General features: G+C 33.0%; 1 protein-coding gene across 1 annotated transcript; it reads left to right on the forward strand.

The window, feature by feature from the left end:
* Positions 1–4,346: 4,346 nt before the first annotated feature.
* Positions 4,347–5,270, forward strand: LOC138833683 (olfactory receptor 4C11-like). Its single transcript, XM_070031973.1, has one exon. It carries the CDS (start codon positions 4,347–4,349, stop codon positions 5,268–5,270), a length of 924 nt encoding a protein of 307 aa, XP_069888074.1.
* Positions 5,271–12,643: the final 7,373 nt, after the last annotated feature.

The following is a 12,643-nucleotide window of genomic DNA, read 5'->3' on the forward strand; positions in this document are numbered from 1 at the left end:
TGTTCAGTTGACTAGGCCCATTCTGTCAGACTGTGCCAATCACACTTAAAATTTGAGAGAGAGAGAGATACTATAAGACTTTGAGCATACATCCATAAAAATAATTTTGAATTTTTTATCCCCAGAAGTTTTTCATTTTTCTCCTCCAGTCATTCATTTTTACTAAATTATTGATGACTGTAGAGTCTTTGGTACACATACACACACACTGACCAATTGATATGTGTACATTAAAAATTCCAATACCCCTGTTTTCACTATATTTGATGTTGATACAATTTGTGGAGGTGAAGGGAAAAAACAAATTGGACCCATTGCAACAATGAGACATACAAGACGTTATGTCGAAAGATAAACTTTACAACTTTGGCTGGGGGAGGTGGGGAAGGTAGGGAGGAAGAGGGAGATTGGAAGGGATGGGAAGGGGAAACAAAGGAGGAGGCAACAATGCTTGATAAGAAATGTACTCATTATCTTGCCCATGTAATTGTAACCACTCTGTATGGTATTTGCACAATAAAAAAATTATAATACTTTTGGTTAAATTTACTGTGAGGTTGTTAATGTGAGGTTTCTTTCCTTATATATTTGGCCATCAAATAGTCTTTCAAATGATCCATATCTACAGTGAATAAATTCAACATTGCGTGGGTGCTGTGTGAATTCTGTCACTCACATCCTTTATACCACACAGGACATTCTCACATGTATTCACAGATTGTCCATTTCTTCCATGATCATTTTATTTAAGATTGCTATTAGAACAAAAGTGTGAGTGCTACATTGTTTTTATTTATTCTAGATAATCATTGCATTTGCTATTCTGAATGTCATTTTAGTTGAAGTAATAGCCTACATTTTGCATAATAGAAGGCAAAATACAGATTAAGTTCTTTACCTCACCTGGCTCCTGTTTCTCAATTGGGAGGGAAGAGACACTTTAGGGAAATGCGTTTCCCAGACACCTATGTTTTCTGTCATTCTTGTTAAGTATATCACCAGGGAATAAAGAGAGGGGAAAATGAAAGTTAAAATGCCGTGCAAGGAGTAGTTAGAGAAAATATCGAATGATTCTGGAACCAAGTGAAAACATACATTCCTCTTGGAGATCCAAGAGATTCTGATTTCAGAATTATCAGATATTAATGAGAAGCACTTTAAAAATTCTCTTTAACATAAATAGTTCCCAAGTTATTTACAAAGAAAGGAAGGAGACACAACACACTAAACTCCCTCCATTGTTACCAAAGCTTGTAAGATATATTTTAATGTCACCAAAGCTGGTAAACTATCTTTTAAAGTCACCATGTCTCATACTTGCAGAATAATAATAGCACAGCCAGTTCCTACAGTATGTCAGGCATGTGTAGAATCAGGACTTGTCTAAAATGGTTCACAACCCAGAAAAAGAAGATGACAATCAAGACATACATGGTATTTCTTAATGCTAACAACATTTACAAGGTAAGCACTGTTAGATATTTTACTTAAGCACCATTAGATCATTTTAAAGTTAATTCAGTTGAAATGTCAACACTCTGAAATTGTCCAGGAATTTCTCTTCAGCAATGGTAATGCTGCTATGAATATAACAAGACTCAGACATCCCTGTTTCTCAATGCCAGCCAGATCCACAATACTATGAAACAGGCTTAATCCAAATCTATCTGCAATCTCTAAATACTGTCAGGTTGCCGTATGTCAATAATTAGCAAAACTGATGACTGTTCTCTACAAACGTCATTTTTTTAGCTGCATAGATCTACTTGTTCGTTGTAATGTATGTAAATAATTATATGTAGATACTTGAACAGATTACATTCTGTTACTTATTTTAGAAGCCTAAAATATATTTTAAATTTGTATGTTGAAATAAAAGCCAGTCTATCTGTTAGTGTGGTGAATTCTGTATTCAAAGATCATCAAGTCCTATCACTTAATCAACAGTGTACTCACCATTGTATTCAAGCCTCAGGATCTGAAATAATGGCCCAACAGTGCCAGCACACTGTCTGTCTACACAGAGTTGGGATGGCTGAGTGATAGGACAATGTGAGCCCCAGTCTTCTAAGGTAGGACATTTTGCAACTTCATTTTTAATTTAGTGTAACACACTTTCAAATGTGGACAAGTTGAATCATTTTAAGGGAAATGAAATTTCTGTACTGAAATCAGATACTATAAGTACTACGCATTTATAAATAGCTTACAAAAGGATTTAATGTATAGAATCCTGTGCATATATAAGTATATAGCACATAATTCATTTTAGTAAAATGTCATCCTACAAACATCGCATCAAAATGTGAATTTCAGTTTCTAATGTATTTAGAGATGATTGCACTTAACATGTGCAACTCGCCACTGCATATGAGCATTTTCAAAAATATAGCATAGTATGTATTTATTTATTTAGTACTGTGTGGAAGTTGGACTTCCTTCATGTCTTTTGCTACCACTGAAAGGGCTGCAGCAATGATCTTAGTGTCTTTTGTGGCTCCATCTATGAAAAATTCAACCTCTGAACCAATGTCTTCAGCAGTTTTTTGCTGTGTCTTTTTAGAATCACTCCCTTAGAGACTGCAGACTCCTGAGCATCTATCTAAACATGTGTAACTGACATTCTCTCGCATTCCTCAGTGACGTTGTTTAAAGATATTTACTAGAAAAATTGTGCTACAAATATCAAAGGTTCAAAACTTGTACAACTCCAATTCTAATTTAAATGTAACTGAAAGTAAAACCAAGCAAATCTGTACTCACTTTATATTTTTAATTAGGAGGATACCTTTGAAAATCATTTATTTGCGCATCTTTCTGGTAGCATTTGACTTGTCTGTGAAATACATTTATATTTTTAAAATTTATATTTTTAGAAATAATTTTTTCTGCCTGTGTCTTTTAAACATATTGTGAAATTTTGTATATAATATTTACCTATATGTAATATATTATGTAAATATATACCATAATATAAAATATAATGTTTATTTACATATGTATAATAGATTTAACATACATAAATGCATTTCTAAATATAAATATAATATTTAATAAAAATGATACTGAATATTATAGATATATTTAGATTAAATAAGCATGAGTAGTAACTATAGAATTATGTTAATAAATACTTTAAAATATATTATTTGTGTTTAATACAACTACTCATATGAATATTGTGATAAATGTGATTGAATTTTTTACAATTATATGTATTAACAGTTATATTACTGTATTTACTATTATTAATAAATTCTAGTAAATATGTTAATTATATTAATGTGTATTTATAATAGTACATAAATGTTTATTAAATATATTTACAAATATATTTAAGATAAACAAAACATGAACTTAAACTATATAAACTATGAATGTATAATAAGTATATTATGCAATAAATAAAATATTTTAGAGATTAAACTACAATTTAATATCAATTCTCTTTATATTTCCCTTTCTTCACCTGACATCTAGAAGAAGATATTTACAAATATATATGGTGAGAATTAGACTGACGTTGTCAGTTCTGACTGAAGATACAGACATTATTTCTAAGCACCTGGTATTTCATTATAAATCTTCATAGAAGATCTTTTCTGGTTTATGTCACTTGTTCTGTACTTTGGTTTCATGTTGTCATCACTGTCTGCTTACTTTGCATGAAAATTTGTTGAAGAATATAGAACTAATGCAATAGAGAGGCAAACTTAAGTAATATGAATTTAACCAATGTAGGAGTTTACCATAATTCTGAACTAACTGGACAAAGCTGGTGGTTCTTCATTTCTGAAATGAAGAATATTCACTATTTTTGTCACAATTTCTGCCACTTTTATTCACTCTGCATCTGTAGGACTGAGAGTGCGCACCTAGATTTTATTGAGGACAATAATCTCTGATGTTTAAATAATTACATTGCAGTATTCAAAATATGTATGTCAAATGCTGCTTATAACAATTGTCAAGTCTGCAAATAATGTCAAAGCATAGTAAATTCAATTGTGCGACATGTTTCTCAGTGTATTCATCATGTTATCCCATTATTTATAATAGATCCTTGTTAAAATTAACAAAATTGTTGCCTCCTAAGAAATTACATGAAATAATAATGCTTCATTTACAGAACTGTTTTCCCTTTCATTACTTTTATATGCAATAGGCAAGTTGCATTTCATAATGTTAAATTGATAACTTCAGTAAAAATCAACTACATAACTAAAAACATAACTGCCAAAATTTAGAAGTCTTTTATAGTTTTCCTTTGCTCCTTTGCAGATTTCCTTTTCTTTTCTTTTTCATTTGTATTCTGTAAACTGTGTTACTCAGCACCAACTGAAACAATGCCTAATAATAGCAGTGTAACTATATTTATACTGTTAGGGCTGACACAGGATCCCCAAAAGCAAAACCTCGTGTTTTTCATCTTCTTAGTTTTCTATGGAAGCACCGTCGTGGGGAATACGCTCATCATGGTGACCATCAAGTTCAGCAGGACGCTCGGCAGCCCCATGTACTTCTTCCTGTTTTATTTGTCCCTTGTTGATTTCTGCTTCTCCACATCCATAGCTCCCAGGCTCATTGTGGATTCCCTCTCCACAAAGAAAATCATCTCCTACAACGAGTGCATGACCCAGGTCTTTGCCCTGCATCTATTTGGTTGCATGGAGATCTTTATCCTCATCTTTATGGCTGCTGATCGCTATATAGCCATCTGTAAGCCTTTGCGCTACTCAGCCATCATGAGAAGACAGGTCTGTGTCACCTTGACTGTGTTTGCCTGGACTGGGTCTTTCATACATGCCTCTTCTCAGATTGTCTTGCTGGTAAAATTGCCCTTCTGTGGACCCAATTTAATTGATCATTATTGCTGTGATGTGCAGCCCTTGTTGAAACTTGCTTGCACGGACACTTACATGGTCAACCTAATGATCGTGTCCAACAGTGGAGCACTTTGTTCATGCAGTTTCTTGATTTTGATGATCTCGTATTTTGTCATCTTGCATTCACTGAGAAATCACAGTGCAGAAGGGAGGAAGAAAGCTCTCTCCACTTGTTCTTCTCACATCCTTGTAGTTATAATATCCTTTGTTCCTTGTATATTCATGTATACACGTCCTCCAACCACGTACTCTGTGGACAAGATGGTGACAGTGTTTTATACCATTGGCACACCCTTTCTCAACCCACTGATTTACACACTGAGGAATGCAGAGGTGAAAAATGCCATGAGAAAGTTATGGAATGTTAAAACCATGACCAATTGAATGCAGATGTCAAATATGACTGACTTATTCCGCACATCCAATTGACAAGATGAAAGATATATTTGTGATCACACTTTTTCAGAATTGAGTAACCTTAAATATAATGTGGTTCTCTCCCCTTGATTCTTTATATAACATATTTCCAATAAATTGGTGAGACTTCTCCTGATCATTTATACTAGAGAAAGCTAAATCAATTTATCAAGACTACATGATTTGTTTATTGTTATTCTAAAGGTGATGTACAGTGGGGTTACAGTTACACAAGTCATATATTGAGTACATTTTTGAACAGTGTCACTGTTTCCTTCATTTTCTCCAAATTGTTCTTTCCCAAACCCACCCCCACCCCCGTATAGTTCATTTTCAACAGTGTCTAGTGAGTATCACTGCTGCATTTGTTCACCCTAACTGTCCCCAAAACAGATTAACTTACATACAAGACAAAAGTTACATAAATCTAAAACAGCAACAAAAGAGAATACAAAAGTCAAATAACGTGATTTATTTTTATCATGAATTTAATTTTTAATAGAGCCTGTGATTCTGAAATATAAAATTTTCAGATATTCAAGTATTGAACCTTTGTGAAATCTTTTTTGGACATTTTTATTATAAAAATACTGTACAGAGGGGGTACAGTTATATTAGCAAGGTAATGAGTACATTTCTTATCGAGCATTGTTGCCTCCTCCTTTTAACTCTTACTATGCATGTCATAAATTTGTAAGATGCTTTGATACACTGTTCTGATTTTTTCAGATATTTAGCGGTTTATGTGATTCATACATACAAGCTACAATGAGGGCAGAACTCTGTGACTCTGGGAAGAAATTTAGGAAATTAACAGATGTTACAAAACTAGATTTGAAAACTGAAATATATTGCTCTTTTGCCTATTTTTTGAGATCAGAGAGAACAAAGTAGAAAATTGTTTCAAGCCAAATGCTATACTGTCTATTGTCTATAAATTTGATAAGAAAAAAGAAATGAATAATTGTCAGTCAAAAAAATTATCTCTACTTATTGGATTTAGAGACACAAACACTGCTGCAGCAAACCCTTTCTCTATTGGTGCTGTTTTATAAAAGATTCAAATGAGTTCATTGAATTATCCATGCTCACTTCACAGAGCAAAATATTAGTTGCTTCATGTTTTTATTTCCCATGGCTTATATTTTGAGCTTTCCATATTCATTGATGACAGTATATGAAAAATGTTATCTGTAAAATATTACCAGATTCCATTTCATTTTGAACTTTATTTTCACTGATGAATAGAAAATATTAAGCATGATAAATTGTTCTTCCATGTTAAGATATGCTGAAAATGTCATTTTAAAATCATATATGCATTTGATCTAAATAGCACAATGTTATGTATTCAATTGAAAAAAATGTATAAAAATTTAAAGAGAAAACCTTTAGTTAGAGTATTCTTTTATTCCCATAACATTGATGTAGTGCAAAATACCAGATTACAGGTTTAAACTATGCATGAGCTTACTATTAACTATTAAAATATAAAAGAAATCTTTCAAGTAGCCTAAAACTTATGATACTTTAGATCCTTGATTCCATGACCATGACCTGTACCTATTTTATTTCAAAAGAACAGCTCGAGCTCATAATAATATGAGCTTGAGTGCTGACAGTGTGGCTCAGTGGTAGAGCACTTACAGAGCATGCACCAGACACATTGCTTGATCTTCAGTCTCACACACACACACTCACTCACACATACTCACTCACAAATTAAACGTTCAGAATCATATTATATAAAGCTACTTTTGGTTTTAATAGAGCAATAACATTATAAAAAGTACATGAAATTGTAGTCCTAGTAGCATTTAACATTAATCAGAGGCGACAATTCCTCATTTTTGCTGTATGATGAAGAATAAACAAGATACTGCTTACTACAAGTCTTTTCCAATGGAAATTTAATGTGATATTTTATCATTAAATAGATTATTCAGTTTAATAACTGCAGTGTGTATTTTACCTTAGTAGTAACCATATATTTTTGAGAATTCATATTGCAATTTCTAAGGAAATAAAGTTTAACTTCATTTTTTTTCATTCAAGTTGCTTTTTGAGATTTCTTTTTGGTCAGTCATGGGACTTGAACTCTGCACCTGGGCACTGTCCCTGAGCTCTCAGCTCAAGGCTAGCGCTCTACCACTTCCACAGCACAACTTCAGGCTTTTTCTGCTCATATGGTGCTGAGGAATCAAACCCAGAGCCTCATGCATGCAAGGCAAGCACTCTACCCACTGAGCCACCTTCCCAGCCTCAATTTTTTTGCTTTCTTAAAAGAAGAAAAAAATATTTATCATCATCATAATGAACTTCAGTAACAACCAAAAGTTGCTACCCAGTAATCTCTCACAGTTTACACTGGTGAGAAACAGACTGGAAGAATAAAGTCCAAGAATATGACTCACTTGTACCAAACTTCTCAAAATACTCTACCATCATGGTGGTTCTTATATCAGTGCAACAAGTATAGGGGTGAAAAATTTCCCCATGCAAGTTTCCTGAAATGTTATATTTTTATTAGTATGTGTTAATTGCACTTAGTAATAGAATTCAGTGTAATAGTTCAACATAAGTACAGTGTGGATTGATGAAACCAGTAAAATTAGCAGTTTCTTCTCTTTATCATTTTTTTAATGGTTGGAGCCTCCAATTTACTTTTCTCTGGATCTATATAAATAAATGTATAGTTGTTTATTATGAATTACAGCCAATTTAATTGTGTATGTATTATCAGAACTTTCCATGTGTTTTGATATCCATTAACCTGAGATTGTCACGTGTTGTCCACTATCTTTCCTAAATAAGAAATTTAGAATAGCAACGCACCAGTGACTCAAGCCTCTAATCCTAGTTACTCAGAAGGCTGAGATCTGAGGATCCTAGTTCAAAGCCAACCTTGGCAGGGAAGTCCATGTGATGATTATCTCCCATAAACAAGCAGAAATACAGAATTGGAGCTGTAGCTCAAAGTGATAGAGCTGTAGCTCTTTGGCATAAAAGTTCAGAGAGAGCCTCCAGTCCCTGAGTTCAAGCTACACAACTGACAAAAAAGTTAAGGAAGTTGATAGAAGACAATGTGATTACTTACAAGTGAAAAGAGTACATGCCCCAGGCTCTTCCCAACATTTAAATGGCTGTGTGAAAGGGAAAACAGGCGATGGACTTCCTGGCTCACAAAAGTCATTTTAGAAACTTTAAAGGCAGAGACTGGGAGAATCATGATTTCAGGTCATCCTTGGCAAAGAGTTCATAAGATAGTGAACACCCATGCCAACCAGTCTGGTCATCTCAGAAATATAAACAGGATGATCAGTACTCAGTCAGCCAGGATATAAGACCCCATTCTACAAAGAATTAAAATCAAGCTGATTAGGGGATGCTTCCATGGTACAGTACCTGCTTGGAAATCTTTGAGTTCAAACACTAATATTACTGACAGGAAAAAAAAAAGGAAGACAAAGAAACAAAGAAAGAATGAGAGAGAGGAAAGAGTAGGGGGGAAAGGGGGGGGAGGGAGGGAGGGAGGGAAGTGGTGAAGGGGGGAATTAAACAGGGAAGTAAGAACCATTTGTCTGGTATAAATATGACAGTGATCTAGTGATCAGAAATTGGAGCACCAGACAAATCGGATTGGTTGATAAGCAAAAGAGAAATTCCAGAATGTCATTTAAACATACTTAAGAGAATCTCGCCTTGAACATCTATAAACCTATCATTCACAATCATACTTGCTTCTCCATTCCTTATTTCTATTGAATGGTAGAAAGAGGGCAGAGAGTTAGGAATGAGACTGTACCAATACTGAAGTTTTATAAAAGACCATGTTGATGAATAGATTGGTAGGTTGAAATTTTAAACTTAGTTTTCTTCCTCCCTTAACCAACTTTGTTTTCTATTTCCCTACAACCTATTATTTCCCACCGTGGATTTCACAAAATAATTAATAAAATGGGGATAATTGAAAGGAGCTGTCATTGATGGGGAATATAGAGGGAGCTAATACATATAAAAATATGCTAAATACTATATCTTAGGGAATTACAAATTCCCATCTCAATGAGATGCCACCATGCCTCCATTAGAATGATAAAATGTCAAAAACAAAGACAATTCACATGTTAGGGAGGGAATCAGAAGAGACTTCATGCACTGTTGCTGAAACTACAAAACTATGCACAGTGAAACACAGGCTTGCAGGTTTTTAAAATAATACTGAACACTTTTCATAATAGCCAAAAATGCACATTATTTAATAAAATAAGTATAAACTATGTCTACACAAAAACATAATAGATAGATGTTTATAGTAACTTCATACTTTACTCCCAATCTTGGCAAACATGTAGGTGGTCTTGGTAGCATACTGTGTAATGTGTAGATGGATCTTAGCTTACTATGCATTAAATTAGAATTTTTGGTGATACAACAGGTTTATTGAGACTATAATCCATCACAGAAAAGCATTTGAAATTGTATTAACTTACTTTTTTTTTTTACTTTGTGAGTGGATTAAAGAGAGACAGTTTCATTGCAAGAGAAAGAACATCTGTAGAGTACTATAAAGAAATGGGTTATTGCTGATTGCTCTTGGCTCATACCTATAAACTGGGTTATTTGGGAGGCTGGGATCAGGAGGATTGAAGTTTGAGGCTTACCTGACCAGAACCATTTCCTAGACAGTAGGGAGGGAAAAGACACTATAGGGAATGAGTTTCCCAGGTACCTATATTTTATATCATTCTTCTTAAATATATCACCAGGGAATAATGATGGGAGAAAATGTAAGTTAAAATCCTGTGCAAGGAGTGGTATTAGAAAACATCAAATGATTTTGGAACCAAGTGAAAACATAAATTTCTCAGAGACCCAAGAGATCCTAATCTCAGAATCATCCAACATTAATTGGAAACACTTAAAATTCTCGTGTGAGTAAATGTGTGTCCAAGTTATTTATGAAGAAAGGAAGGAGACACGTCTTAAAAAAGCCGGTAAGATTTCTATTAATGTGGTTATGGCTCATACGTGCAGAATAGTAATAGCACAGCCAGTTCCTACAGTATATCAGCCATGTGTGGAAGAGAAGGGACTTTCCTAAAATGGTTTACAACCCAGAAAGAGAAAATGACCACCAAGACATGCCTGGTATTTGCTAATGCCACTGACATTACCAGGTAAGCAACTGTTAAATAGTTTACTTAAGCACCGTTGCATCATTTTTAAAGTTAATTAAATAGAAATATCATCACTCTGAAATTGTTCAGGAATTTCTCTTCAACAGTGGTGATGGTGCCATGAATGAAACAGGACTCATGAAACAGGGTTCATCAGAATTTATCTCCAATTTCTTAATGCTCTCATGTTGCCTTATGTCAATAATTAGTAAAAAGAATGACTTGCTCTTTACACACCTGTCAGTATTTTTAACCTGCATATATCTACCTGTTCACAGTTAATATGTGTATGTAAATACATGTAGATATTGGAACATCTTATTTTTCTCTTATTCATGAAACCTACACTATGTTTTACATTTGAATGCTGAAAAAAATCATTTCAAAAAGATCTCATAAAGCCAGTGTACCTGTAGTTCCATTAGTCTGGTGAATTCTGTATTCAAAGAGCGTCACATTCTACAGCTTAGTCTACAGTGAACTCTCCATCTTACTCAAGCCTCTGGATCTAAAATGATGGCCCAACAGTGGCAGCATACTGCCTGTGTACACAGGAGACTGTTGGAATGGCTCAGTCACTGATACGACAATGTGAGACCCAGTCTTCTAAGATAAGACATCTAAATCTTTATTTTTAATTTAGTGTAACACACTTTCGAATGTTGACAAATTGAATACTTTAAGGGAAATAGATCTTCCATATAGAAATCTAAGTTTGCAAAATGCCCTCTCAGATACTACAAGTACTATGCATATATAAATAGCTTTCAAAGGGAATATTAAAAATTATATGTGTGTAAGTATAAAGCACAGACTTCATTTTTAGTCAAAATGTCATCCTAAATATATAGTATCAAAATTAAGATTTTAATTTCTAATATATTTAGGGATAATTGCATGTAACATATGCAAGTCACCACACTGCATATGAACATTTTCAACAATATACCATAGTTTTATAATTTATTTATGTATTTATTTATTTTTTACTGGGATGCAAGTTGAACTTCTGCCCTGTCTTTTGCTACCACTGAAAGGGCTGCAGCAGTGGTTTTAGTGCCTGTTGTGGCCACATCTATGAGAAATGCAATCTCTGAACTGATGTCTTCAGTGAGTTTTGTATTGTGTCTTTTTTTTTCTTTTTCTTTTTTCTTTTTTTTTTAAATTTTATTTTTTTTTTGTGAACATACTGTACAGAGGGGTTACAATTACATGGGCAGGATAATGCGTACATTTCTTATCAAGCATTGCAGCCTCCTCCTTTGTTTACCCTTCACCTCCCTTCCCAGCTTCCCTCCTACCCCCTCCACCCAATTCTCCCCCCTCCCCCTCCCTCCCTCCCCGCACCAAGGTTGTAAAGCTCCTTTTCGACATGACAACTTATACTTCTCCCTTAGCCACTTTAGGCACCTGAGCAGCCATCTAAACATGTGTAATTGACATTCTCTCACATATCCCAGCAACTTTGTTTAAAGACATTCACTATAAAAATTGTACTACAAATATCAAAGGTACAGAAGTCAAACAACTTCCTATTAATTCACATGAATTCTAAATGAAACCACCTTTATATGAAAGTAGTTATCTTGAAAATCAATTATTTGGTCATCTTTCTAGTAATATGTGCCTTGACTGAGAAACACATTTGTATTTCAAGAAATAATGCTTTCATATACAGTATGTTTTTTAAATATGTTGTGAAAATTTGAAAATTCAAATATTCATATATAATCTTATTACATATTATAATACATATTATATATTTTATATATTTATTATAAATATTTACAAATATATACTATAATACATATATTGCATAAAATATATGATATGTATTTACATAAGTATTAATGTAGTTAACAAATATAAATGCATTTACTAATAATATGTAAAATATTTGATAAAAATATACTATTGAACATAATTCATAACATTATATTCAATAAAATTATATTTTAAAATATTAAATATTAAAATTATATTAATAAAAACTTGGTTTGAAATATATTGTTTGTATTTAATAAATACATTCAAGTAAACATTTTTGACAAATTTTATTTTATTTATTTACATTTATATTTATTAATATTTACATATATTTATTATGTTATTTATTAATAAAGATAGTAACTATTTAAATTAAATTAATATGTGCATTAT

The sequence above is a fragment of the Dipodomys merriami genome, unplaced genomic scaffold (assembly GCF_024711535.1).
Source record: "Dipodomys merriami isolate MVZ:Mamm:240054 unplaced genomic scaffold, mDipMer1.0.p SCAF_21, whole genome shotgun sequence".
NCBI classification, from domain to species: domain Eukaryota; kingdom Metazoa; phylum Chordata; class Mammalia; order Rodentia; family Heteromyidae; genus Dipodomys; species Dipodomys merriami.

Coding starts and splice junctions, on each gene's coding strand:
- LOC138833683 (XM_070031973.1), top strand. CDS start 4,347: ATGCCTAATAATAGCAGTGTAACTATATTTATACTGTTAGGGCTGACA.